Source organism: Artemia sp. Qi Xiang Cuo, chromosome 1 (genome assembly GCF_049724085.1).
Source record: "Artemia sp. Qi Xiang Cuo chromosome 1, ASM4972408v1, whole genome shotgun sequence".
In the NCBI taxonomy this organism is placed as follows: domain Eukaryota; kingdom Metazoa; phylum Arthropoda; class Branchiopoda; order Anostraca; family Artemiidae; genus Artemia; species Artemia sp. Qi Xiang Cuo.
This window is the reverse complement of record NC_142794.1, coordinates 3,011,948-3,037,029: the sequence shown is the minus strand read 5'-3', so window position 1 is coordinate 3,037,029 and position 25,082 is coordinate 3,011,948. Positions and strand designations below refer to the sequence as shown.

Below are 25,082 nucleotides of genomic sequence, written 5' to 3'. Positions count from 1 at the left end.
ATAAAAGGCAAGATTGTGAATATAGAAACGAATATTTATCACAATAGATTTATAACTGTTTTCTTCCAACTCATGCAAAAGCATAGCATCTTTTTTTTTCTTTTTCTTTTTTACGGAGTAATGGAACAAAAAATTGAACAAAACGATGGAACGAGGTTCAAATCATAAACATATAATAATAAAATAAATATATATGTATGTAAGTTTGCAGAAGCTAAGTTCTTCAATCTTTTAAGATTCACTCATTAAAAAAAAAAAAAGTTTTGAACACTCGTGAACAAATGTTACTGAATAAGCAGCTAATCAATATTTTTATGTTTCCAGGGTACAGGACTTACAGATAGCAGATGGTTTACAAAATTTCATTTGAGTCGTTTAGGAACTTCTGGTTTGAGTGATCTTAAGGTTTCAAAGAGATTATTGTCAAGACCTTATGATTGTATGTTACAGGTAATTTTATTGCTTGAATATGTCAGCCATCTTTCTAAATTCTCAGGTTGAGAGTTGAGAACTACTTTGGTTCAGAGTTTCCAAGTTTTGTGTCAAGACCTGATCATGTTTTGTTAGAGGTAATTTTATTTCTTAAATATGTCAGCCATCTTTCTAAATTTTCAACTATTTCTTTCTCAGAAATCCCACAGAAATCATCACACATGTGAGTTGCAATTAATGCCAATAAACGCAATATTGAAGATTATAATCACCAAGATTGCTCTTAAGGGGTGACCGGTGTCGACGTACAAAAAGCATACAATTCAACTTGGATAATAGGTGGCTTCGAAAATTAACGGGTTTTAAAAGGAATGACGTATATTTATTAAAGCAGTGTTTTCATGTCTCTCTGTTAAGGGTCGTTACTTCGCTGAATAATTTCCGGGTTACCGATTCTGACTTTTTTTCCAGAAAATTAAAAAGCATAGAGAGTACTTAATCTAGTGGCAAGAATCTGTAACATTTTAACAAGAATCTAACATTTAGCAAACTCTTACAGATGACTAGTTGTCATCAAGAATGTGTGGTTTGATTAGTAAGAAGGGAGTAAGAATTGTTTGAAGTTTTCAAATGAATAGATTGGAGCAAATGTTTCTATGCAAAAAGGCCTTGTACCTTGACGGAGGAAAATAAAAAGAATGAGTCAGAGGTAATTTTAAATAAACTGGTAATTTTAAGAAATGAGGTTATTTTGATTGAGGAAAATTTTATACGCGGGGAGAATTTTTCTGAGAAGGGAATTAGCTGACACAATAAATACTTGAGTAGCTAAAATAAACTTTCGTTAAAAACCTAATTCGAAACTTGATTTTTCATTGGGTTTGCCCAACTCGTCAAAAACTGAAACATTTTCTCAGAAGCAAGGCCGTATGGAGAAGTGCTTTAACCCCTCTGGAATTTTTTTCAGACCCGTAAAAACTCAACTAAAATATATATAAACAAATTTTGATGTCTCCCCCCCCCAAAAAAAAAAACCAAAAATAAAAAGTATTTATTATAATAAATGCAAATAATTTTTTTTGCCCCTCGATCAGGGGTTTATTTTTTTAAAAATCCTGGGGGGGGGGGGGGTGGCAAATTTGGAGCCATATTTACCAAAACAAATGGAAGTGACAGTGAAAACTATGAAATGATCCATATATTACCGTAAAGACAAAAATATACTAAAGAAAACTGTCCGTTTCTCTGGATACTTGTATTTTGCAGGCTTATCTTCGTGACAAGATTTTTTGCAGAAACTAAATTTCAGCGGGGTGGGCAAACGGAGGACCAAGGGGGAGGAGAAATAGGGGGTAGAGGGATCAGTTGCCACTCCTGTCCCATAGCACATTATGCCCCTGCCTTCGATCCGTTAAGAAATGGCTCACAGATTTTGGTAATTTGCGGTACTTCTAAGCACCACAATTACTTTTTGAGCCTTGAGTAAGTCCTGGTCTGTATTTTCTTCTTTCGTGACATAAGCAATTGTACTCCTTACGAAATCGCGCATCGTTCTATGCATGAAGGGGTTAGAAAATTCATAAAGATGGGGCTTTCCTTTTATCTTTTGGCGCAGACTGACCTTCAAAATAGATGGACATTATTTTTTTATTTTGAAGAAACTCCTACCACGGTTTTAGCATTATCTAGACAGGATAATTTCAATGACAAGGACAGCTAAGAAGTATAAATTTATTTCCAGTATATAGTAATTACATACATATGTATAAATGCATTCGTTTTCAGCATTTGAGACTTTTTTAGTGTACGCAGTAAATAAACATTAATTCCGAATTACATTATCTTTGAAGCCATGTATGCAGTTTTATTTACCCGTCAACTCGTTTAGAAATGGCTCTCGGATTGCCATATTATGAGGTCTTCTTCCGTCCAGAATTTAGGGTAATAAAGCTTCCATATATAATTTTGATCTAGCCCCTATGCTACCATTGCTGAAACATAAAACACAAAACTCGAATACAAGAAGTCCTCAAACCGCAAACAAATACCTTTTTTTTTCATTTGTCTGCCTCTATGGTAGGCCTACCCTATTTCTGTAGCTAAATTCGGTACTTGTGCACTGTCTAGTACCCACCGCTATAACTGTATCAAGGAAACCAGACACGAAACCTGACAAACGGGTATTTGCAATAGAGAAATGGAATGCAAAGCGTGGTTTCCATTGCCTTTACAATATTTAAACTGTTGTTTTTCGGGGGTTAGGGGGGGGGGAAAAGGTACCTTGGTTAGGTTACGTATTTAATATATGCTATGTTCTACCACCCGTGCAAATATATAGCCCAAATTTGTTTCTAAACTATTATATATTCATCCTATTTTTTTATCAGCATTAACCAAACTTTACTTCTTTTGTGGGTACCAGATTAAGCACAAGTACCCTAAATTCTTAAGACCTTGTAATAACCAATATTTAGATATTCCCGATATGACACTAAACAAAATTTTAATCTATGAAAAGGGAGGGAAGGGGGCTTGGTCAAGATACAAAAATCACACTTCTTGTGTGATCGCACACAAGAAGTATGCCCTTATCATCAACAATTTTGTTTAAACTTGAGAGCAAACGTATTGCAGATTGGGAGTCAGTTAAAGAGAGAATACTTTCAGACTCTAAACAATAATCTATAAAAGATCTAGGGCAAGGTGGATGGTACACAGTTCAGCAGACAAAATACAGTATCCCACTGGAAGGAGAATATAAAGATTCAGGTCCAGTGATGGAATGCATGAAGCTGTTCCACCTCTTTTACCATGGACAAATTCATTTGTATAAATTTGTCTCTGATTAGGGTAATTTTTTGAAATTTGTTTTGAAAAAATAGTTTTCACCACATGATGATATGGAATCAGGTTTTTATTAATAGGAATAAGATCATATTGACAGTATGGTCTGCCTATCTCCTCTGGAGGGTGTACCAGCACATAAGGCTGATTAAGAAAAACTTTACTACAGCTTTTTGTGAAGCATCCCATTATGAAGCACAACTCATTTTAAAAACCAGTATTATAGTTCGACCCCGTGAACTTAAACAAGTCACTTAAAAGATATGGTTTCTGAAAGAATTGAAAACAAATCTGATATGAACTTAGAAAAAGGGCTTATATTTATAAAAAATATAGATAATACCTAGAGCAGAATCTTGAAGAATGGATCTGCAACACAAAAAAAATGCGCGCGCAAAAAAAAAAAAGAAAAAAGGCACAAGAAAGTTGGATTGTCGAAATTGAGAACACAATTTTGCATTCAGCCTACAAAAAATTCAATTTTAATAGATTACCTATCCATTATAAATCTGATGAAAATCTTCTAACACAATTAAAAAAAAAGTAGCACTATGAGAAAAAAAAATAATAAAAAAAAAACTGAGAAATATATAAATTTTTGCCATAAAACGATTTTACCTAATTATGACATACGATACATAACACATGCACATCAAATTTACTAATACAAATTACAGGAGTTTTTCATGAAGCATACATTTATTAAGCTGTTATTCAACTAACACAAATGATGAAAATAGGCTAATTGTTCAACACTCGTAAAATGAAATAAATCATTTTAAAATGTTGTTCCATAATATCAAAAGTTCTTACAATCGCAAAAAAGTAGCTTGCACAGGTCTTAAAAGCACTAATAAAAAGAAGTGTACAAACTTGAACAACTTGTCTGTATTACAAAAAAAGACAATCACCCCAAAAAATAAATGCAGAAGAACGATGCAACTAAGTTAATACTCAGTCTAGCATCCATCCAACAAAATTTATTTTTAATAAATCGACGATCAAATGCAAGAAGAAAGATCACGGATACATGTTTATTTGTTGTTTGTTTTCCCAAGGGGCTATTGTATCGAACCAATAGACCTATATTATTGGAAAAGGACTTATTCCGATGGAAATTAAAAGCTCTAGTGCCCTTTTAAAGTGACCAAAAATATTGGAGCGCAATTAGCCCTCCCCCTGACATTCACCGCCCCTTTTTCCCTAAATCATTCGATCAAAATTGTGAGATATAATGCCCTTACCATGGAGAGAATATGGCCCCCATAGCCCCTGGGGATACATCTTTAAGTTATAAAATTTGCTCATTGTTTACGTATAGTGCCCATTGTTTACGTATAGTATTTTTTATTGCGAAGTTGGCATAAATTTTTCGGGTGAGGGAGGGGTGGTGAATTACGGTACATAGTCGATAGTGTATTTAATTTACGGGAACCAAGAAGTATTACATGGATCCTTTGGTTTCGTACGGATAACTATCCCTTTGTCAACCTGCATCTTGGTCACCCTTAGATAAGACATGCGAATATCTCAAATTGTAGCCTCTACAGCATGTCACTTACTGGGATTCCACCCAAAAATCAAACACATTTATTGCAGCAAATTAAGGCATTTGTGAGTCCAAGTCTTTATTTATGCATTTTACTCTGACACACTTCAAACTTAAATCCAACAATAAAAAAATAAATAAAAGTAAATTGCACACAAGTGCAGGGGTCCAATTTTCGAAAACATCGGAAAGGGTGAGAACTCCTTGTTTAATAAGAAAATAAGATACCCACATACATTTTTTTTAAGATTTAAGAGAATTTTAGGTAGGCTACTTGTATGGTATAGCCGTGACCACTCAAGTGGTTCATCCATTGACACATTGTAGAACCGGTTGTTTTTTTTTCGCTCGTTTCTTTCAGCTTAGCATGCGACAAGACAAAGAGAAGTGACAGAATAGATGGGAAATATATAATTTGGGCAATATATTTGCACATAAGGGGGAGGGGTGTTGGTAAAGTATTTGGACAGCGTTAAGTTAGAAAACAATTCTTAATTCATAATATGGAAAATAATTGTGCCTAACACATTATGCTTGCAGACCTGTTATGCTTTACCCGCCCCCCCCACCCTAATAAGCAAATATATAGCCCAAATTTGTTTCTAAAGTACTATATTTTTATCATACTTAGGTATATTTGATTTGGATTGAGCGTCAGAGAAACAGGTTCTACTTAGATGAGGAATATTAGGTCAGGGTTCTGGGGCAGCTCCAGGATTTTTTTAGGGGGGGGGGCGCAAAATAGGTTGATCCGAAAACAATATTTTAGGGGGGGGGCGCAAAATAGGTTGATCCGATAAACTTGCGTTATGAGCAAGTTTAATTAACGCAAACTTGAGTTAATTAAGTAAATTACACTACTTTAGACTACGCTAGGGGGGGGCACACACCCCCACCCCCTGGATCCGCCCCGGTCAGGAGTATATCGTACAAATACCGATTTTTTTTCTTTTTTTATCAGTGAAAATACTAAAAAACCGTAGTTTCAAATATAGTACCGAAAATATCCCTAAAATGGCACTCCAGCACAAGTGTTAAATTGGTACTTGATTAGAAAACGGAAAGTACAAGAGAAGTGAAGTTTCGTTAATGCTAATGAAATAAAACAAAATAGGATGAAAATATAATAGTTCAGGAACAAATTTGGGCTATGTATTTGCACATTAGGGGATAGGGGTGGTAAAGCATAGAATATATTAAATACGTAACCTATGTTTATACAGCATCCAGGCATTACCCGATAAAATGTCTATCTGTTCTCGCAATACACTTCTCTTGTACTTACCGCTTTCTTAATAAGTACCGTTAAATTATTCTGAACGTCTACAGTTCTTTGTTTTTTTTTTGGTTTTTTTTTTGGAGGGGGGGGGTCATGTAACCATCTTTGGAGTCAGGCTGGGAAACCATATTATTTTTCTATAAAATTAAAAGTTCGTACTTACATATGTTTGATTACAAGATCTTCGTAGCTTTTCAGAAAATAAGGCACATTGGCTATCCAACGAGCAGTCTTCAAGTTTTCTGAAGTTAAATTGCGGCCACCTGTTATTTTTTTAGTCTCGGTGGTTCTATAATGGTTTCCTCTTGCATAGATACTTCCTCCAAGTCAAGCAAATACTTTGGAAGTCTTGGTCTTCCACGTTTCACGTATATTTGTTTTAACTTTTTCTGCCCTTTTGCATGTTAATTAAATTAAGTCCTCTTTTATTCCGCTTTTTTCCTATAACTCAAAAAGTTTTTCAATCTCTTGAATAGAACTTGATCAATCCTTGATATATTTCGATTGGTTTTGAACAACGGCATACAGCGGATACGGCATGTTTATCAAGTTTAGTGGTATCATGCACAGGACACGGCGCCTGTTAATTGAAACACTGACCCAAAAATTAAACAACCTTTGTTCAACTTGAGGGTTCCGTAACTCCAAATCGATTGCAGCGAAAAAAAACAAAGGATAAAAAAGCCTTTAATTGAGTAAAATCAACATAAACTGTCTGAACAAATAGTTTGGGTTAAAAATATTTAAAAGCTAGTATGTATATTAAAGTTGTTAATATCGTTTTCTTGAACAAAGCCAAAAGAGTTTTTGTATAAAAAGGCATTTAAAAAATAGAGGGAGCATAAGAAAAAAAGTGAACCTGACCAAATGATAGCCATTAGTCTCCCAAATCAGGTGAACCACAATTTAAGTTCTCTAATATATCTGTTTCTTTAAACAAACAAAATTTCTGTAACATTGAAGAGATAGCCAAGCGACTTGGACTGCTTTCGCCCCTTGAGAGCGATTTGTTGCAGGCATATGACTTTTGCATATGCCTGCATAAACCCGACAGCAGCTGTTGCTGGCGGGTTTGTTTTTTTTTTTTTTTTTTTTTTTTTTTTGACGGGAAAAACATCGTTTGTCGTTATCAGCGGTCTTTAGATGGATAACGACAGAAAAAAATTCTTGAAAAGACTCAAATGTCTTCTCTGAAGTTTAAAAATTTTCTAATGCCCTCTCCCCTATGCAGGCATTTTTTCTAGCCTACTAAATAGCAAACAGATAGCAACAAAAGTGTTTTATTTCCGTTATTTTTTCAATAATATAAAACATATCCTAATAATATAAAATATAAAACAATAATTAAAAAATACAATATCATAAGAAAAGCATAATTCACTGATCCCCACAAAGGCTCTACGGCCTGAAAAGGAGGGAATACGAATACTAGTCAAACACTAGCTAATAAATAAAGAATAACAAATCAATAAAATGAAATAGAGGATTTTGGTTTTCTGCCAGCTTTTAAAATGGAAGACTTTAAAAGGCTGGATTCCTATTGGAATTAAAAACTGCTGGGACACAAAGTGAAAAGGTACAAATTCTCTTCTGAAGTTTATAAATTTGCCAAACCCTCCCCCTGCCTTTCATTGAATATATTTCTAGCCTATTAAATAGTAAATTAGAAGCAAAAATATAATCTGCTTCCTGTTTGTCGGATCTTAGAATACGATGAATTTAATTATTCCCACAAAAGCTTTATGAATTCGAAATTCATTCTTATTTAAAAGTCTTGATGTGAGTAGTGACAAGACTGTTGCCGACGAGTTAGTTTTGTTTTTCCAACAGGAAACACATCGTTCATCGTTATCAGCTGTCTTGATTTGATTAACGGCAAGAAAAAAAATTCTTGGAAACTTAAATGTTTTCTCTGAAGTTCACAAATTTTCTATTGCCTCCTCCCCCCCTATGACGGTATTTTTTCTGACCTAATAAATGACAAACAGATAACCAAAAAAATTATTTCCGTTTTATCGGATTTTATCATAAAATATATTCCAATAACATAAAATATATTTAAAAAAAATACAAATGTCATCAGGAAACATAATTTACTGATCCCCACAAAGGCTCTAGAGCCTGAAAACGACGGGGAATATGAATACTAAACAAATACTAGCTAACAAATAAAAAACGATAAACCAATAAAAGACAAAGAAAGAGAGAGAGAGAGATCTAATAAAGAATTTTGGTTTTCCGACAGCTTTTAAAATGGAAGACTTTAAAAGGCTGGCTTCCTGTTGGGATTGAAAACTGTTGGGACACAAAGCGAAAAGGTGCAATTCTTTTTCTGAAGTTTACAAATTTTGCCAAACCCTCCCTCTCATAGAAACTTTCTAGCCTATTAAAAGAGCAAATTGTAAGCAAAAATATAATCTGCTTCCTATTTGTCGGATCTTAGAATACGATAAATTTAATTTAATGATTCCCACAAAAACTTTATAACCTAAAAAGAAGGGATGACAGAAATGGCATTCAATATTAACTCAAAAACATAAAGTTAAAAATAACATTTACACTGCTGCCAGAACGAAATTCGATATTGTTTTTGTTTGTCGTACTTTCTCTTTATCAACTCAATTTTGCATGTGGCGATGTTAAGACGAATTTTCTTTCCGGTGGGGGGGGGATTTTCACGGTAGAAATTCTTCTTGGGGAATTCTTAGCGAGAGAAATTCTCCCTTTTTCGAAAATCAGTTAAATTTTCTCAGGCACGCAACTTTTGATAATCTGGACTAAACTTGATGAAACTTACATATTTGAAATCAGCATTAAAATATGTTTCTTTTGATGTATCTATTGGTATCAAAATCCCATATTTTAGAGTTTCGGTTACTATTCAGCCGGGTCGCTCCTTACTTACAGTTCGTTACCACGAACTGTTTGATTTTGCCCTTTTTTCTTTCAAAACATGTAATTGCAATTGGCTCACATTGGATTCCGTGTGTCATTTGCCAGTTACAATGTATTTGTTTTCCTGTCACTATTTCTTTGACCAATCTTGCGGGAGATGTGGCAGGTTGCCGAACACAGATTGAATAGAATCGTGTACTTGAAATAGTTTCCATTCTCTTAGAAATCCATTTGGGATTATCGGCTTGGCCAGCCGTAATGCCGGGCAACTTATTGAGTTGTTCAATAGTTGGTGTTATTTGTTTCAAGTACAGTTCTTTGGCATCCTCAAATTCTTTAGGCAGGAGATCAGGCGTTTGGCAATACGGCCCATATTCAGAATCATTTTTAGACAAAACTCCTTGGACACTGGTTCCATTGCTGGATTGAAGTGCCTTGTACCTGCCTCCCCGCCTTTAATATGATAAAGGAATTAGACGCCTCGCACATTGTACAAGTTTTTCACGCTTAGTAGAAAAATTCTTAACTGTTTTGCTTGGGCTCCTGCCGAAAACACTTGTATATCTATTTGAGTGCCACTTATTCCCAAGTGAATTGGCCAGGGCTGCTGCCGTTACACGCACACTATGGGAATTTCGCTTGGATCGGCACACCTGTTTGTGACCTAAGAATCTGACGACAGTTCTCATAAATGTTTCAGCTATGTTTGTTGTGGCCTCGATCAGCAGACTAGGGGCTTTCCGAATGACTTTTTGGAGCTTTTCATTTAATGCTTCTCTAACCATTGTTGGGACTCTAGACAATTTCCCTCCAACAGTGCCGGATTTGCTGCACCCAGAAGAACGTTTGTTATGGTCCCCAAATATATGACAAGGGACATTTCTTAGCATATTTTTTAAATTGTCCACGGGGCCCCCATCTTCCCGGTTTTTTTTTATTGCACCGCGAAGGTTTTTGGTAAGACTTGATATGCAGCTCTTCGTCAGGATTTTTGGGAATGGGTTTTTATTTTTGGCGAAGTTATATAAATCTCCGGTAATTTTTTTGGAAACGTGGTTAGAACATTCATTCTTCACAATTTCTTTTCCATAGGCCACACGCTCTATAAGGTATTGATGTACGCTAGAATCTCCATCCCCGACGAATTCTAGATACTGTAGCTCATGAATTGAAAGGCTAAGCACAAAGCCCTCCACCATCATATCCTGCTCCATTCCTGAAGAGGGCCCGTTCCAGTTGAGGTAGCAAAAGTGATATTGAGAGGGCACTTTATATCGTTCTGGCACAAGAGTAAATGTAGCAATATTTATTTCTAGAGTTAACAAATAAATTTTTTTAGTGTAATAGTCAAAAATAACGGCATGACCAGCTTTGGCATTGTAGTCGTATCATTTAGTCCTTTTATCCCACCCAGTATCCAAAATTACCCTAGTATACGGCATACCATCTTCTGAAATTCTGCCATCAGATAAAGCCAGGTCTCGAGCTTCCTTGCCTTTTGCTTGAATGATTTTATTTAAATCTTCTTTCCATTTCGGAAAAAGAAAATAATACGATACGATACTAATTTATTATGTCAAATAACATGAGTTAAATGAGACACAAAATATAATTTAATTATTCACACTTCCTTGTCATTATTTAATAATATAGCATTTATAATAATATATATACTACACAGGCAAGACAAATTAAATATAATGTATATCAAACAGTTCGTGTTAACGAACTGTAAGTAAGGAACGACGCGGCTCAACAGTAACCGAAACACCAAAAAACGGAATTTTGACATCAATAAATATATCAGAAGAATCGGCTTATTATTTCTATTCAAAATATATAAAATTCATTGAGCTTAGTGGTACCCATCAAAGGTTATAAGCCTGAGGAGATTAGCCAGATTTTCAAAAAAGGGTGGTTTTGGAAGTTAGATGAACCTAACTTAAACATAGTGAAAGCTAACTTTGAAAGAAAACTTGTTAAAAACCTGTTACTTCTAAGAGAAATTTGATAGTGTTAAGTAAAAGTTTATTAGTATTAAGAAAAAGTTGTTACTTCGATGCGAAGATTTGTTAGTCTTAAGCAAAACTTGCTACTTCTGACAGATAAAATGGTTATCATCAATGAAAAAATTGCTAATTCCAAGAAAAATTTGGTATGTTTGACTTAAAACTTGTTATTTCTAACAGTTAACTTGTCATCACAATGAAAATTGCTACTTCTAAGAAAAAAATTGGTATCTTTGAGGGAAAACTTGCAAGCTCAAGCAGCAAACGTGTTATCACTGATGAAAAAATGTGACTTCCAAGAGAAATTGGGGTGTGTTAAGTAAAGGTTTGTTAGTATTAAGGAAAAAGTTGTTACTTCGAAAAGAAGATCTGTTATCTTTGACAGAAAACTTGGTGCTGTTAGAAGAAATTCGTTACTTCTAAGAATTTTTTTTTATCTTTGCTGGACAACTTGCTAGTTAAAGCAGAAATTGTGTTATCAGTGACGAAAAATTTTTACTTTTAAGAAAGAATTGGTATCTTTGACAGAAAACTTGCTACTTCTGACAGAAAACTTGTTATCACAATCAAAAAATTGTTACTTCTAAGAAAAATTTTGTATCTTTGCCTGAAAACTTGTTAGTTCTAACAGAAAATTTGTTATCACTGACGAAACATTGTTTCTTCTATGAGAAATTTGATAGTTGTAACTCTGTTAGTGCTAAGGAACAAATTGTTACTTTGATGAGGAAATTTGTTAGTGTGAAAGGAAAACTTGCTACTTTTGACAGAAAACTTTTTATCATGAACGGAAAAAAATTATGCTTCTAAGAATAATTTGGTATCTTTGACAGAAAACTTGTTAGTATTGAGGAAAAAGTTGTTGATTCGATGAGAAAATTTGTTAGTGTTACTAAAACTGTTAGTGTTAAGGAAAAAATTGTTACTTTTGACTGAAAACTTTTTATCATGAACGTAAAAAAATTATGCTTATAAGAAAAATTTGGTATCTTTGACAGAAAACTTCTTAGTATTGAGGAAAAAGTTGTTGATTCGATGAGAAAATTTGTTAGTGTTTTAAAACTCTGTTAGTGTTAAGGAAAAAATTGTTACTCTGATGAAAACATTTGTTAGTGTGAAAGGAAAACTTGCTACTTTTGATAGAAAACTTTTTATCCTGAACTTAAAAAAATTATAGTTCTAAGAAAAATTTGATAGCGTTATGTAAAAGTTTGTTAGTATTAAGGTAAAAGTTGCTACTTCGAGAAGAAAATTTTTTAGTGTGAAAGGAAAACTTGCTTCTTCTGACAGAAAACTTGCTATCATAAACGAAAAAGTGGCTATTTCTAACAAAAATTTGCTATCTTTGACATAAAAATTGCTAGTTCTAGCAGAAAATTTGTTATCACGGACGAAAAATTGTTACTTCTATGAGAAATTTGATAGTGTTAAGTAAAAGTTTGTTTGTATTAAGGTAAAAGTTGTTACTTTGAGGAGAAAATTTTTTAGTGTTAAGGAAAAATTGCTACTTCTAACAGAAAACTTTTTATCATGAACGGAAAAAAATTAAGCTTCTAAGAAAAATTTGATATTTTAAGTAGAAGTTTGTTAGTATTGAGGAAAAAGTTGTTGATTTGATGAAAAAATTTGTCAGTTGTTACTAAAACTCTGTTACTTTTAAGGAAAAAATCGTTACTTTGATGAGAAAATTTGTTAGTGTGAAGGGAAAACTTGTTACTTCTGACAGAAGACTTGCTCTCATAAACGAAAAAATTGTAACTTCTAAGAAAAATTTGGTATCTTTGACAGAAAACTTGTTAGTTCTAGCAGAAAATTTGTCATCACTGACGAAAAATTGTTACTTCTAAGAGAAATTTGATAGTTGTAACTAAAACTCTGTTAGTGTTAAGGAAAAAATTGTTACTTTGATGAGAAAATTTGTTAGTGTGAAAGGAAAACTTGCTACTTTTGACAGAAAACTTTATCATGAACGGAAAAATTGTTACTTCTAAAAAAAAATTTGGTATCTTTGACAGAAAACTTGTTAGTTTTAGCAGAAAATTTGTTATCACTGACAAAAAATTGTTACTTGTAAGAGAAATTTGATAGTTGTAACTAAAACTCTGTTAGTGTTAAGGAAAAAATTTTTACTTTGATGAAAAAATTTGTTAGTGTTAAGGAAAACTTGCTACTTTTGACAGAAAACTTTTTATCATGAACAGAAAAAAATTATAGTTCTAAGAAAAATTTGGTATCTTTGACAGAAAAATTGTTAGTTTTAGCAGAAAATTTGTTATCACTGACAAAAATTGTTACTTCAAAGAGAAATTTGATATTTGTAACTAAAACTCAGTTAGTGTTAAGAAAAAATTGTTACTTTGATGAGAAAATTTGTTAGTGTTAAGGAAAACTTGCTAATTCTGACAGAGAACTTGTTATCATAAACAAAAAGTTGTCACTTCTAAGAAAAATTTGGTATCTTTGACATAAAACTTGCTAGTTCTAGCAGAAATTTTTTTATCTCTGACAATAAATGTTACTTCTAAGAGAAATTTGACAGTGTTAAGTAAAAGTTCGTTAGTATTAAGGTAAAAGTTGTTACTTCGAGGAGAAAATTTTTTAGTGTTAAGGAAAAATTGCTACTTCTAACAGAAAACATGTTATCATAAACGAAGAAATTGTTATTTCTAAGAAAAACTTGGTATCTTTGACAACTTGATACTTGATATCAAGGGAACTTGGGAACTTGATACTTCTTACAGAAAACTTGTTATCACATTAAGAAAAGAACTTGTTCTGAAATGCCTTTTGAAAAGTATTGCTTGGTGTTGGAGCATTCAAAAAGCTGTAAAGTAAAGTTGTGGGGGAAAAGGATGGGATACTTCAACATGTAAAATACTTGTAAAATGGGTTTAGGAGGGACATTAAGAAAAGAACTTTTTCTGAAATGCCTTTTGAAAAGTATTGCTTGGTGTTGAGCATTCAAAAAGCTGTAAAGTAAAGTTGAAGGTGAAAAGGATGGGTACTTCAACTTTTAAAATGGGTTTAGGAGGAACATTAAGAAAAGAACTTGTTCTGAAATGCCTTTTGAAAAGTATTGCATGGTGTTGGGGCATTCAAAAAGCTGTAAAGTAAAGTTGTGGGTGAAATGGATGGGTACTTCAAATTGTAAAATGGGTTTTTGAGGGTTATTAAGAAAAGAACTTGTTCTGAAAAGACATAATAAAGCCTTTTGAAATGTGTGGGGCCCTTCTTTGTCTCAAGTGCACAAAAAAAGTATTGAAAAAATGGGGAGGGGGGGCGAGGGCCCGGGGCGCCGTTGGGGTTGAGGTAGTGAGCCTCACAACACAATTCAAATGGAACTTATGTATTATAACGACCACAGAGTTTCACCCCAAATCATCTTCTAAAATGTCTCAAACGGTTTCGCCCAAATCATCTTCTAAAATATCTCAATCTGTTTCGCCTAAATAATCCCTAAACGTAATTTCTGCGTGTTTTATTTTGGCATCCCTGCGCTGTCACATTTGAAATTCCCAGGAAACAATTCCCGCGTTAATCTCTTCATCTCTAAAATATTCCTTGCTACACTATTATGGTTTCGATAGAATATCAATTTATCGCGCTGACCTAAAGATCAGAGAAGCCATATTTAAAAATAGAATTTCTATCTCTTTAGAGTCCCGTATAATTCCTAGGAAACAAGTGATGTCATTTCTAATTCCCCTTTCGTGAATCAATAATTCCCCTTAGAAACAACAAATAAATTCCCCTTTTGTGGATCAATACATTCTCCCACCGATTATGTAAATCAATTTCTCAGAAATCCACTTCCCCCTCGAGTCCTAGATCAATACATCTCTTCCCCTTAGTGCGCATGTGCAAACATCCCCCCTGGAGTCATTACACCTAGACGAACAACAACAAATCAATTGACCTTGACCCCATTACACTCGATCGATAATCCTTGAATAAATTATAACCTGTCGGCGTTAGACTCAATTGTAGATGGCAGCAGTGGTGTCGCCCTGGAGATATTGATAGCTTCCTATTGGAATTTTCAACGAGGATGGCATTATCCAGGGGGATTTTTTGCAGGAGGAACTTTCCAAGGGGGAATTTGGCCCGAGGGTTTTTTTTTACTTCCAAGGAAACAAATTTGTTTCCTTCCAAGGAGGGGGGGGCAGGAATTCTCTACATTATTTGAAAATGACAAGAAATTAATTAAAAACTAGTTTTTTTAAAGTGAAAATAAGGAGCAACATTAAAATTTAAGACGAACATAAATTAGTCCTTACCTACATGGGCACCTATATACTAAATTTTAGGGGGGAAGCTATGAAAAATACTTTTATATCCTTGAAAATCTGTATATACTTCATCATTTTTATTACAGAGCTCCTTATTGTACGAACACACGATTTTCCCATTAAAAATGTGAATGACAGGGGGAGGGCTGGCTCCCCTCTGGGCGTCCATGCTTGCATTAAAGCGGCTGCCCGCTCCTCTTGAAAAAACTTGGGTAATTCCGTATTAGCCAATACGGTAGGCCTACTTGTCTAAAATATAAAACACACTCGAGAACTTGTATTGTGAATACCCGGTTTTTCACGTTGTCTATACCAGACAATAACCTTCGGCTCGTTGAGAAACCACATTCTAGCTTTTTTAAGTTAAATATTTAGTTGGACTTTGGTTAGGTTAGGTTATTTTAGGTTACGCGCTCTTGGCAGCCCCCCTTCCATAATTCTTTGCGGTGGTTTTCATAATTTTGTTACTTAAACATTGTATTTTCATCATATTTTGTTGTTTTTTTTCATTAGCATTAACCAAACTTCACTTCTCAAGTGTGTTTTATATAATAGACAAGTACCGCCAATACACACACGAGAAGGGAAGTTAGGTTAATCCTTATGAAATATACCAAAATATGATGAAAATATAATACTTTATTACCTAAATTATGGAAACTACAACAAAGAATTGTGTAAAGTGGGCCGCCCAGAACGCATTATATTAAATACCTAACCCAACCAAAAAACCAACTCTATATATTAAATATTTGATAAAAATATAACTATATCGTAGTTTTTCTGCTAGGCGTAAACTAATTATCTCTCAATACAGACAGATAAGAACCGTTCTCGCACATCCAAGAGAGCAAATTTGTAGAGCATGGCTATTGCGGAAGTCCCAAAAGTTGTTTTTTCTATTTGATTCCTAAATAGATTGACCTAGAACAAGGTAAACTGAATAATAAAGTTTAATCATGCACATATTTATAATAGAATATAAAAAAAAAAATAAACTTACCTTCGGAACTGTCCCAACTTTCGCCTTTTAATAATCGCTGCCAGTCTCTTATTCCCCATTGTCGGTTTTCACTTATTTTAAGTTCTTTTTCAAAAAAACTATAATGAGATCGTCTCTTTGGCTTCTCTCTGTGTCGACACAGAGACCACCTCAAAATTATTCAACAGTCTAGCATGAAGCAGGAAACACTCCAATCAAACTTGTTTACATCCTTTTACCACCCACATAAATTCCGTCTCCTGACGATAAACGGAAAACTAGCTCTTACACGCCCTCTGAAATATGGCGTTTTTTCTGTTATTTTATGAAGTCTGTACTGCTTTTATAAGACCAATTCGAGAAATATTGTAATTTTCACCTCATAGTTATTTGGACCAGGAAGTGGTGAAAATATTTGTATAGATATTGTTCTATTTTTATTCAGAATAGAGATATGCAAGACTCTTAATTAGACCACACTTTTCAAAAATATTTTTAGTGTTTTTGAAAAATTGAAAAGAAGAAAAATCAAGGTACTCAAGAGTATACTTTTTGCTATTGAATGGTATCTCTATCTTAATTTTGCGCTGAAGTAAAAGGAAATACAGGCGTAAAGACATTTTACATGGCTAATTGATGCAGGGCAGATATACCTTAAGTGGTTGCCTTTAACTATTCAAATTTTTATCACAGCCTTGAATTCTATCATGTAGACATTGATGCTCGATAAATCATTCCTTCGGAGCATCGAACAAGTACATGTAGGGCTATAGAACTGTTTATATAAATGTTTCTGCTAACAACAGGGGCATTTATGATTGTAATTTGTGCTGCAGTATTAGTTAGATGCGACAAAGATTTGTAATAAATTGTCCCAGGAAAGTATAAAGAAAAAGAAATTGCTGGGAATTCTTTTCCTTTTTTATCTTTCATTTCCTAACTTACCTTTAATGAAATATTTTGTTGAATGTTTTTTTTTACTGAATATTAACGAGTTATGCAACAATTTAATAAAACCACAAACACATTATTCTTAAGCAAAAACAATTAATGGGGAAAAACTGAAAAAGAAAGTCACAATGATCTTAAGCCAGCCGCGTTTTAAGTACCAGGGACCGAGTGACGCTCGGTTTACTTGTACTGTAGGTGTTCGTTATCTATTTTTTATACTGTCTTTTTGTCTTTGAGTGGACCCATCCAAGTAGTTAGGAGGGTAATTTCCTAGGACAGAGGGCCAAGTGCTCCTCAAAGGCCTTGGTTCAAATGTAAGTTGGTTAGAGTTAGCTTTTTACAAATAGAAGGATTTGCTTCAAACTAGTTTTATTTTATTGAATTATTCTCTAAGAATCTCAACGGATTTTTCTTTTTAAAGGCAGCCAAAATGTTACTATTCGATTCTGGATGTCCTTTGGAGATGGTTGAGATTCTAATTGACAACTTGAACGAAAGTCGATGGCCTCCTGCCCTGAGTTCCTCTGAAGCACGAAGAGCAAACTTGGATCGAATAAAAGACTATCGCTTGCGGTACCAATATATGCAGTACCTGTTCCCGTTGAAAATTTGTATTATAATGGCATCAGATAACACTCACATGGACCACAATATTTTTGTTATTAATCCTGGATTTTTGATCATTATGAAATAATGACTCCTGAAAATAATCAGTTTCAACTAGTAAATAATTTATTCACTAATATAATTCTATGAATAAATTTCAATCATTTATTATTATTTATTCTTATCATCCAGTTATAATTTTTTAGTTTACGATGCCCAAATAATAATTTTTATGTTTAGTATTACAGAGCCTAAAGCAATTATTCAAGAATATGCCGTTTTCATTACTAACTTTGTCTGTTTCATTAACATTTTCGCTGCTAGGACACCTTGAATACCAAAAATAGGTTTGCCGTGGAATTTTTTACTCTTGTTTTACTTATTGAAAAATGCCTATTGTTTTACTTATTGCTTTTTTTTATAGAAAAGCACTGTGGTCTTCGTCACTATTTACGTCCTCCCTCCCCCCACAAAAATTCTGGTTTTGCCCCGGGAGGTCCTGTCCTTGTAGCTGACAAATTATGCGTTATATAAAATATTGTTTTTAATACAATATCGTGACAATAACCGAATAACAATTATTGTAATAATTGGGGTTATAACGAAATAGGTGTACCCTTTCAGAAGTCTGCACCGAAGTGGGATGTTATAGTGAAGTGACTACCCGATTTTATTTCTGATGTATACCACAATAATGATGCTGTTAGTTCCCGAAAAATTTTAAAATGGTGAATCTCATGATTCATTTTTTGACAAACAGACTATATCATATACTTCTATCAGCTGTTCAAAGGTTACTGATCAGGCAAAACGGTAAGGTCAATTTTTTTAACCGAAGAGATAACTGTTAGCACTTAAGAAACGCGTGTCACAAATCCTCGGCTGTTAATTATTGTTTAAAAAACGTAAAAATAATATTATAGGAAGTTGTTTAGTCCAGTACCATTCGTTTAATTATTTTAAAAATTATTTAAAACAACAGTTTTTGAAAATGAAAAAAAAAAAAATAGAAAAAAAATTGAAAACATGAAATGCAAATTGAAAACAAATATCCTTTTAATAGACAGTGATGATGATAACAGTGATAGAAACTCACAAAAATATCAGATATTTCGGTCACTGCATATGTGACCGAAATATCTGGTATTTTTGTGAATTTCTATCACTGTCTATTAAAAGGATTTTATCCCTATTTGAAATTTTATTTATCGTCATGAAAAGGCAGTGTATAAATCCAAATAGGTTTCTATTTGGATTTCTGTGCATTTTAGTGTCCGAACCAATAAAACATGAATAAAAACTATGCGCAGAGGATTTTGAGTTTCTCCTATTTTGCTTTGCAATGAATATTCATAATTATTTTGTTCTTTATAATATATGAATAAATTTTTCATTAATATAATTGTATATGAATAAATAACAATTATTTATTATTTATTTATTATTCTTATTTAAATATAGTCTTTTAGTTTAGTTTTACAATGTCCAAAGCAATTATTGAACAATATGCCGTTTTCATAACTAATTTTCTCTGTTGCTTTAAAATTTTCACTGCTAGGAATGACCTTTCATACCAGAAATAGGTTTGCCGTGTATTTTATACTCAGCTACATTATTCTCACCAACATAAAGTTCTTTCATAAGCCTTTTGATGTAAACAAAAAATAAAATTAACATTAAAGAAATTGACTGCGTCTCGGACATCTCTCGTCCCTTAAGGCAACTATAGAATCCTAGATAATTGGACATGGCTCCATGCCCTTTTCTCTGTTCTTTTCCCATCGTCCAATTTATAAAATACATTTATATTTGGAATCAATGCTGTTTTTCTCTCCCCTCAGATAATAAAGATGTCTCTTAGACACGCTCTTAATGTGTACTACCGCGCCTAATAAATCAATGATCACTCAAGGAAAGCAGATGGGCTAATAACTGACCGTCGCAGGTGTCCCTTCCTTCGTGCCACCGTACCTCCGGCACACCTGAAACAGCGTGTTCCTGGAAGCAAAGGGACACAGTTTTATCTTTGGCTTATCGAAGGCGTACGGCGCGTTTTTTACGACGGCAAACTTTCTCCTCTTGGGAGGTTATCTTTACTTGTTCGTGTTGTTTACTGCGTTCGACATTGGAGATCCTGGGTCCTAAAAAGTGGACATTATGCTTTGAACGAGAATTTTATTACCACAAACCTTTACCATTGCCTAGAGATAAATATACATTCCCTAGTGCTTCTCATTCGTCGATTCAAACGGCTTGGGCTCGAACGTCTTTTCAAACTCTCCGACATGAATAGCCAACCATGTGAAGATTTTTTTAGGAAGATGCGGTCTCAAACCAGCACTTGCAGTACTGTAATAAACTTTTCGGTCCTCCAACTTCTACATCGAATTCGTCGATATGAAAGTATAACGGATTTTGAAGTTCAATATTCTAATGAACAGTTGTCCTTGCCCAAGGCCAAGCGAGTGAGATCCATTGGTGTTGTGTCTGTCAGTTCCGATTTTTCTTTGCCCGGGGACGATGAAATCAAGCTCGAGCTAGGGCGAGCTCGTATTGAAAGCCAGCGAATAATGAAAGCCTTGATACCCAACGACGTACTTTCTGTTTTCGGTCACCAAGTACCGAATGTTCGTCTTTCTGTACTTCACGACAGTGACTCAGAGGAAAATACTCTGTCCGATAAGCAGGAAAAGGCTTCCGCGACTGCCACTGAATCGGGCTCGGAAAGTGACGGCATCTTTTAAGATTTGCCAGTGATTGCTCACTGTGTGAAACACCAAGTTGAGAAAAATTGTGTTAGTGAGCCTGTGACGAACATGAAGAATTCTAGGTTTTGTCTTGTCAAGACTTCTGACGGCTCCATAACACCAATAAAAAATCCACGGTGTTGTGGCTTCTGAGGGAAAGCTCTGAGAAGCTGAGTAGTGACCGATTAAAACAGGTGATGGTCCAGGGCCGACGAGTAGGACTACATGAGTCGCCACAAACCAATGCAGAGGTCTGTGTGAAATTGGAATTGCATGTCAGTGGCTGGTGCGTTTACAGACTAGTTGGCAGGGGAAAGAGAGTATTCATTGGGCGGGTCATACAGTTTGACTGCTTGTCTGGGCGAAGATGCCACTCTGTTGACACGCAGAATGTGGCAATGCTGTTCCCTGACGACATAGGAATTCTGTGCCAGTGGTTCTGGCTGAATGCTGATCTCACATTAACTGCCGCATTGGTAGACCAGTGTTACTGTGACTCCAGCCTGTATATCATGCATTCAGCAGAACCCGTTTCTATGGAAATCGGCACCAACATTGTCTTTGGCTTTGACTCAGACGTCTTCACAAAGCTGAATTCATTTATCCAGAAGAAAGGGTTCCACTTTTTTGATGGCTCGTCAGCATCGCAATCATCATGTTAAAAATGGCACCTAAACCCAAAACTGACCTCAAGACCATAACCACCATCATCGCCATGTTCTGTGTGTCAACAGAAGGAATTTTGTTTAACATTTTTCAGGGGTAGTTGTTATTTATTTATTTTTTTTTTTTTTTCCTCTCCACTTGGTGATATTTTAATACAAAAAAATATAAATATTACAACTTTATAAATTATCATATTACCTAAACTTCAAAAAAAAAAAAATTATTATATACTAGTCAATGTATTAGTGGACATGAAGGCACACTACCATTTAACTTTTTCTTGCCAAATATCTATCGCTCCCCCCGTTCCAGGGTGTCCTTCCCCCTCTAGGAGACGCTTTTCCGGTGGCATTTTTACTTCAATTTCTTAAAATTCATATCCTTCAATTTTCACTTATACGAATTCGAATTTTAAAGGTGGTGTTCCAAAAGGCTTACTCTTACAACTTTAAAATTTTTTAACACAAAAAAAACTATTTGCTCTCCCGTAGACTGGGAGTCATCCGTACACAAGAAACCCATTCTTGCTTTGGCACTTTTTTCCTTCTTTTTTTCTTTTTTTTCAGCCCTTTTTAAGACCAACCTTAATCAAAAAAAAAAAACAAAATACAACCAACCCATCAACAAAAAAAACAAAAATAATCTTAATACCGACGTGTATGAGGGCACAGAACTGAACAGAATCTTGAACCATGTCTCCTATGGACGAGGAGGCCACCCACGGCGGGGCTGGTCCTTCCAGTTCAAGTGCGTGTGCCCCTCGTCCCCAATTCACTTCAGTTCCTGATATAATTTTATGAGTATTGAATGCATTCCGAGATCTAAGGCAGCGGAAGCGATGGATACCATCAGAAAACTTGTTATGCTCAGTAGAGCTCAGTTCCAGTGTCTTTTTAGTTCGGTGTTTTGCAGATGAAACTTCGCTAAAAATTGATGTAACTGAACAGAATCTTAAACCATGTCTCCTACGGACGAGGAGGCCACCCACAGCGGGGCTGGTCCTTCCAGCTCAAGTGCGTGTGCCCCTCGTCCCCAATTCACTTGAGTTCTTGATATCATTTTATGAGTCTCGAATGCATTCCGAGATCTAGGGCAGCGGAAGCGATGAATACCATCGGAAAACTTGTTATGCTCAGTAGAAGACTTAGTAGTAGAAGACTTTACTTGTGCAAGTAGAAGTAGAAGTGTTTATACTTGTGCTAACCGAGCTTAGTTTGATTTAGTGAAGCTCATTTGTCCAGTTTCTTAGGGTTGTCATTTGAGCTGTGATTATCGAGATGATAACTGAAACGCACCAATAAATATCTGAGAAATTAGTTATTTTTTTTAGTTGGTTGCTTTACTTAGCGCTTTTTACTAATAACTCGGTAGTAACAGTTTTTCTGACTGTTGCTTTACAGTTTTCTCTTCAAATACCCGAAGGCCTGGGTTTAATACCAAGAAAGTTGGATTCTAAGTACATTCGGGAAAAAGGGATCTGTGTTTCTTCCGGATTCTTTCGTGTCAAAGAAGCAGATTCCTTTTTTTTTAGTACAATTAAGAATCCGAGATCCAAGGGTGCGTCTTGGCACAGCCACTAAACAGAAAGCAGGTATGATAAAAGGGAAAGGGACGTGTGAAGACGTAATAAAAGGCAACTTTTACCGCTGGCCAAGCCATATTGAATTGGGCTGCGAAGCGTGACGTCAATTCTGGGGCAGGAAATTCAAATAACGATGAAACGTGGATGCGTAGACACGTTTTTTCGGAGCTTTGGCGAATTGTTTTGGCCTAAAATATTTGTCGTAAATCCTACTAATCCACCAGAACGTTTTCACGTCGAAATAATACAAGGAATATTGACAATCAGTTGTTAGTTACAACTAAAAACCACGTTTCACGGTACTTTGAATTTCGCACCTTGATTTTTACGTCATCACCGCGCAGCCCTATGCTGTATAACTTAAAAACCGTGTTCCGGGATTTTTTTTAAAGAAAAATCGGAATTTTATTTTTGAGCTGGTGGCAACGCTGCATGTGTAATAGGAAAAAGTGACACCATCAGTGCCATCGTAGGGTTACCTAGTTTTTGCATGGATATCAACAACTTGCAGTCCTCCGTTCTTCTTCTTTAGGTACATATCAGTTGTATTCAGTCTTGGGGGTTCTTTTACTTGCCAAATAAACCCGTAAATGATTTTTTCCAAGTTTTAAAAGATCGCTTTTGAAGGTGCTGAAATATTCGACAGATACCGAATAACAGGCAAGCTGTATATATTTACATATTGCGCCCTTTGGAATATGCCTCCGGCGTGCCTCATGCCTCCAGGTGTCTCAAAATGCCCAGTTGTTAACCCCTCGTGACAAGCATAATATTTATATCTTATTTTTCCTATCTTCCATATTTAAAAATACTTAGTTTTGCCCTGCTTATATTCTAGCTGTGAGCAGTTTCCAAACCTCAGTCACATCAATATACACAAAAGACAGGAAAATCTTGTAAAAATAAAAAAAATTATTAGTTTATTATTATTTTATTCTATAAATTTTCATAAACTAAAAAACTGTTGTTCCATACTAGTATTACTTATAATGATTTGAAATTGAGAAAGTAATTATATCTCATTCAAGTAGTGTTACTGAAGCGGAATAGAACTGAATTTGTCTAAAAAAGGCTGAGTTATCCTCAAACTGGCGATTTGACTGAACATCAAGCCTCAGTACCATCTATTCATAAAAAAAAAAAGAAAACCTTAAGAAATAAAAAAAAACAAATGCTTAGTTTCTTCTGATATTACTAGAGTAATTAAACTCACAATAAAACCTGAAATTTCATGAATAGCAGAAAACCAGTATAGATAACAACCCAACTCAGGGTATATTCCTGTAGTTCCTGGACGAGTGTGTGTAACCGGATGTGCTTTATGCACTATTTTTATTAATAAAATATATTTCCACGAAAATCAGAAACAGTATTTAACGAATGGGGAAAATGCAAAATGGGTGTACCCTTTCAGAAGTCTTCTAGTGAAAGTAACATAGACTGTTGGAAGGGCCAGATGCCTATTTTTTGTATCCAGCACTGATATTAAAAATGGTTTTCTACTCAAAATTTGACTGAAAGAAAGGGACGGCCACAGACCCAGTTTTTTCCGTCCTTTTTTCTATCCAAGTCACAATTTAACCCTCTGCTGGATCGAATTAGGATGTTATAGCAAAGTGACTACAATATTTTATTTCTGATTAATCACACAGTAATGATGTTTTCAGTCACAGAAAAATTTTAAAATGGCGAATCTCATGATTCATTTTTTTACAAACAGACTATATCATATACTTCACTCAGCTGTTCAAAGGCTACTGATCAGTAAAAACGGTAAGGTCGATTTTTTCACCGAAGAGATAACTGTTAGTAGTAAAAAAAAAACGCTTTACAAATCCTAGGCTGTTATCTTGTCTAAAAAAAACTGAAAAACAGCATTCTAGAATTTTGAAGTGTAAAGTGCTATTTTCTTAATTATCTTAAAAATTTGTTAAAATAACAATTCATTTTTTTATTATAATGAAACCTAACTCTCAAGTAATCACAGTAGATGAAAAATCCACCAAGAAACTATTTCTAAACCAACTTTGTACAACACCAGTTACTTCATTGAAAGAATGGATTAGTGCACTCTATATATCGTGTGAATTACTTTTCGTCTATGGGGGGGGGGGGAGTTGGCACCAGTCCTTCACGTTTAAAAATTTAAAAAAAATATAAATGTTCTTACTTTAATAAATTTAATAATTCAAATAATATTAACATTTTGATTACTAAATATCAGTATATGTATATTAAACTGACAATGCAC

General features: G+C 34.5%; 1 protein-coding gene across 1 annotated transcript in view; it reads left to right on the top strand.

Annotated features, from left to right (window-relative positions):
• LOC148955910 (E3 ubiquitin-protein ligase NRDP1-like) overlaps positions 1–18,321 on the top strand; it is a 115,178-nt gene extending 96,857 nt beyond the window's left edge. Inside the window, exons 2-3 of the mRNA XM_089093113.1 lie at positions 325–450; positions 17,652–18,321. Coding sequence (XP_088949239.1) covers positions 325–450; positions 17,652–17,924 — 399 coding nt within the window. The 3' untranslated portion in view covers positions 17,925–18,321. The remainder of the gene's footprint in view (positions 1–324; positions 451–17,651) is intronic.
• Positions 18,322–25,082: the final 6,761 nt, after the last annotated feature.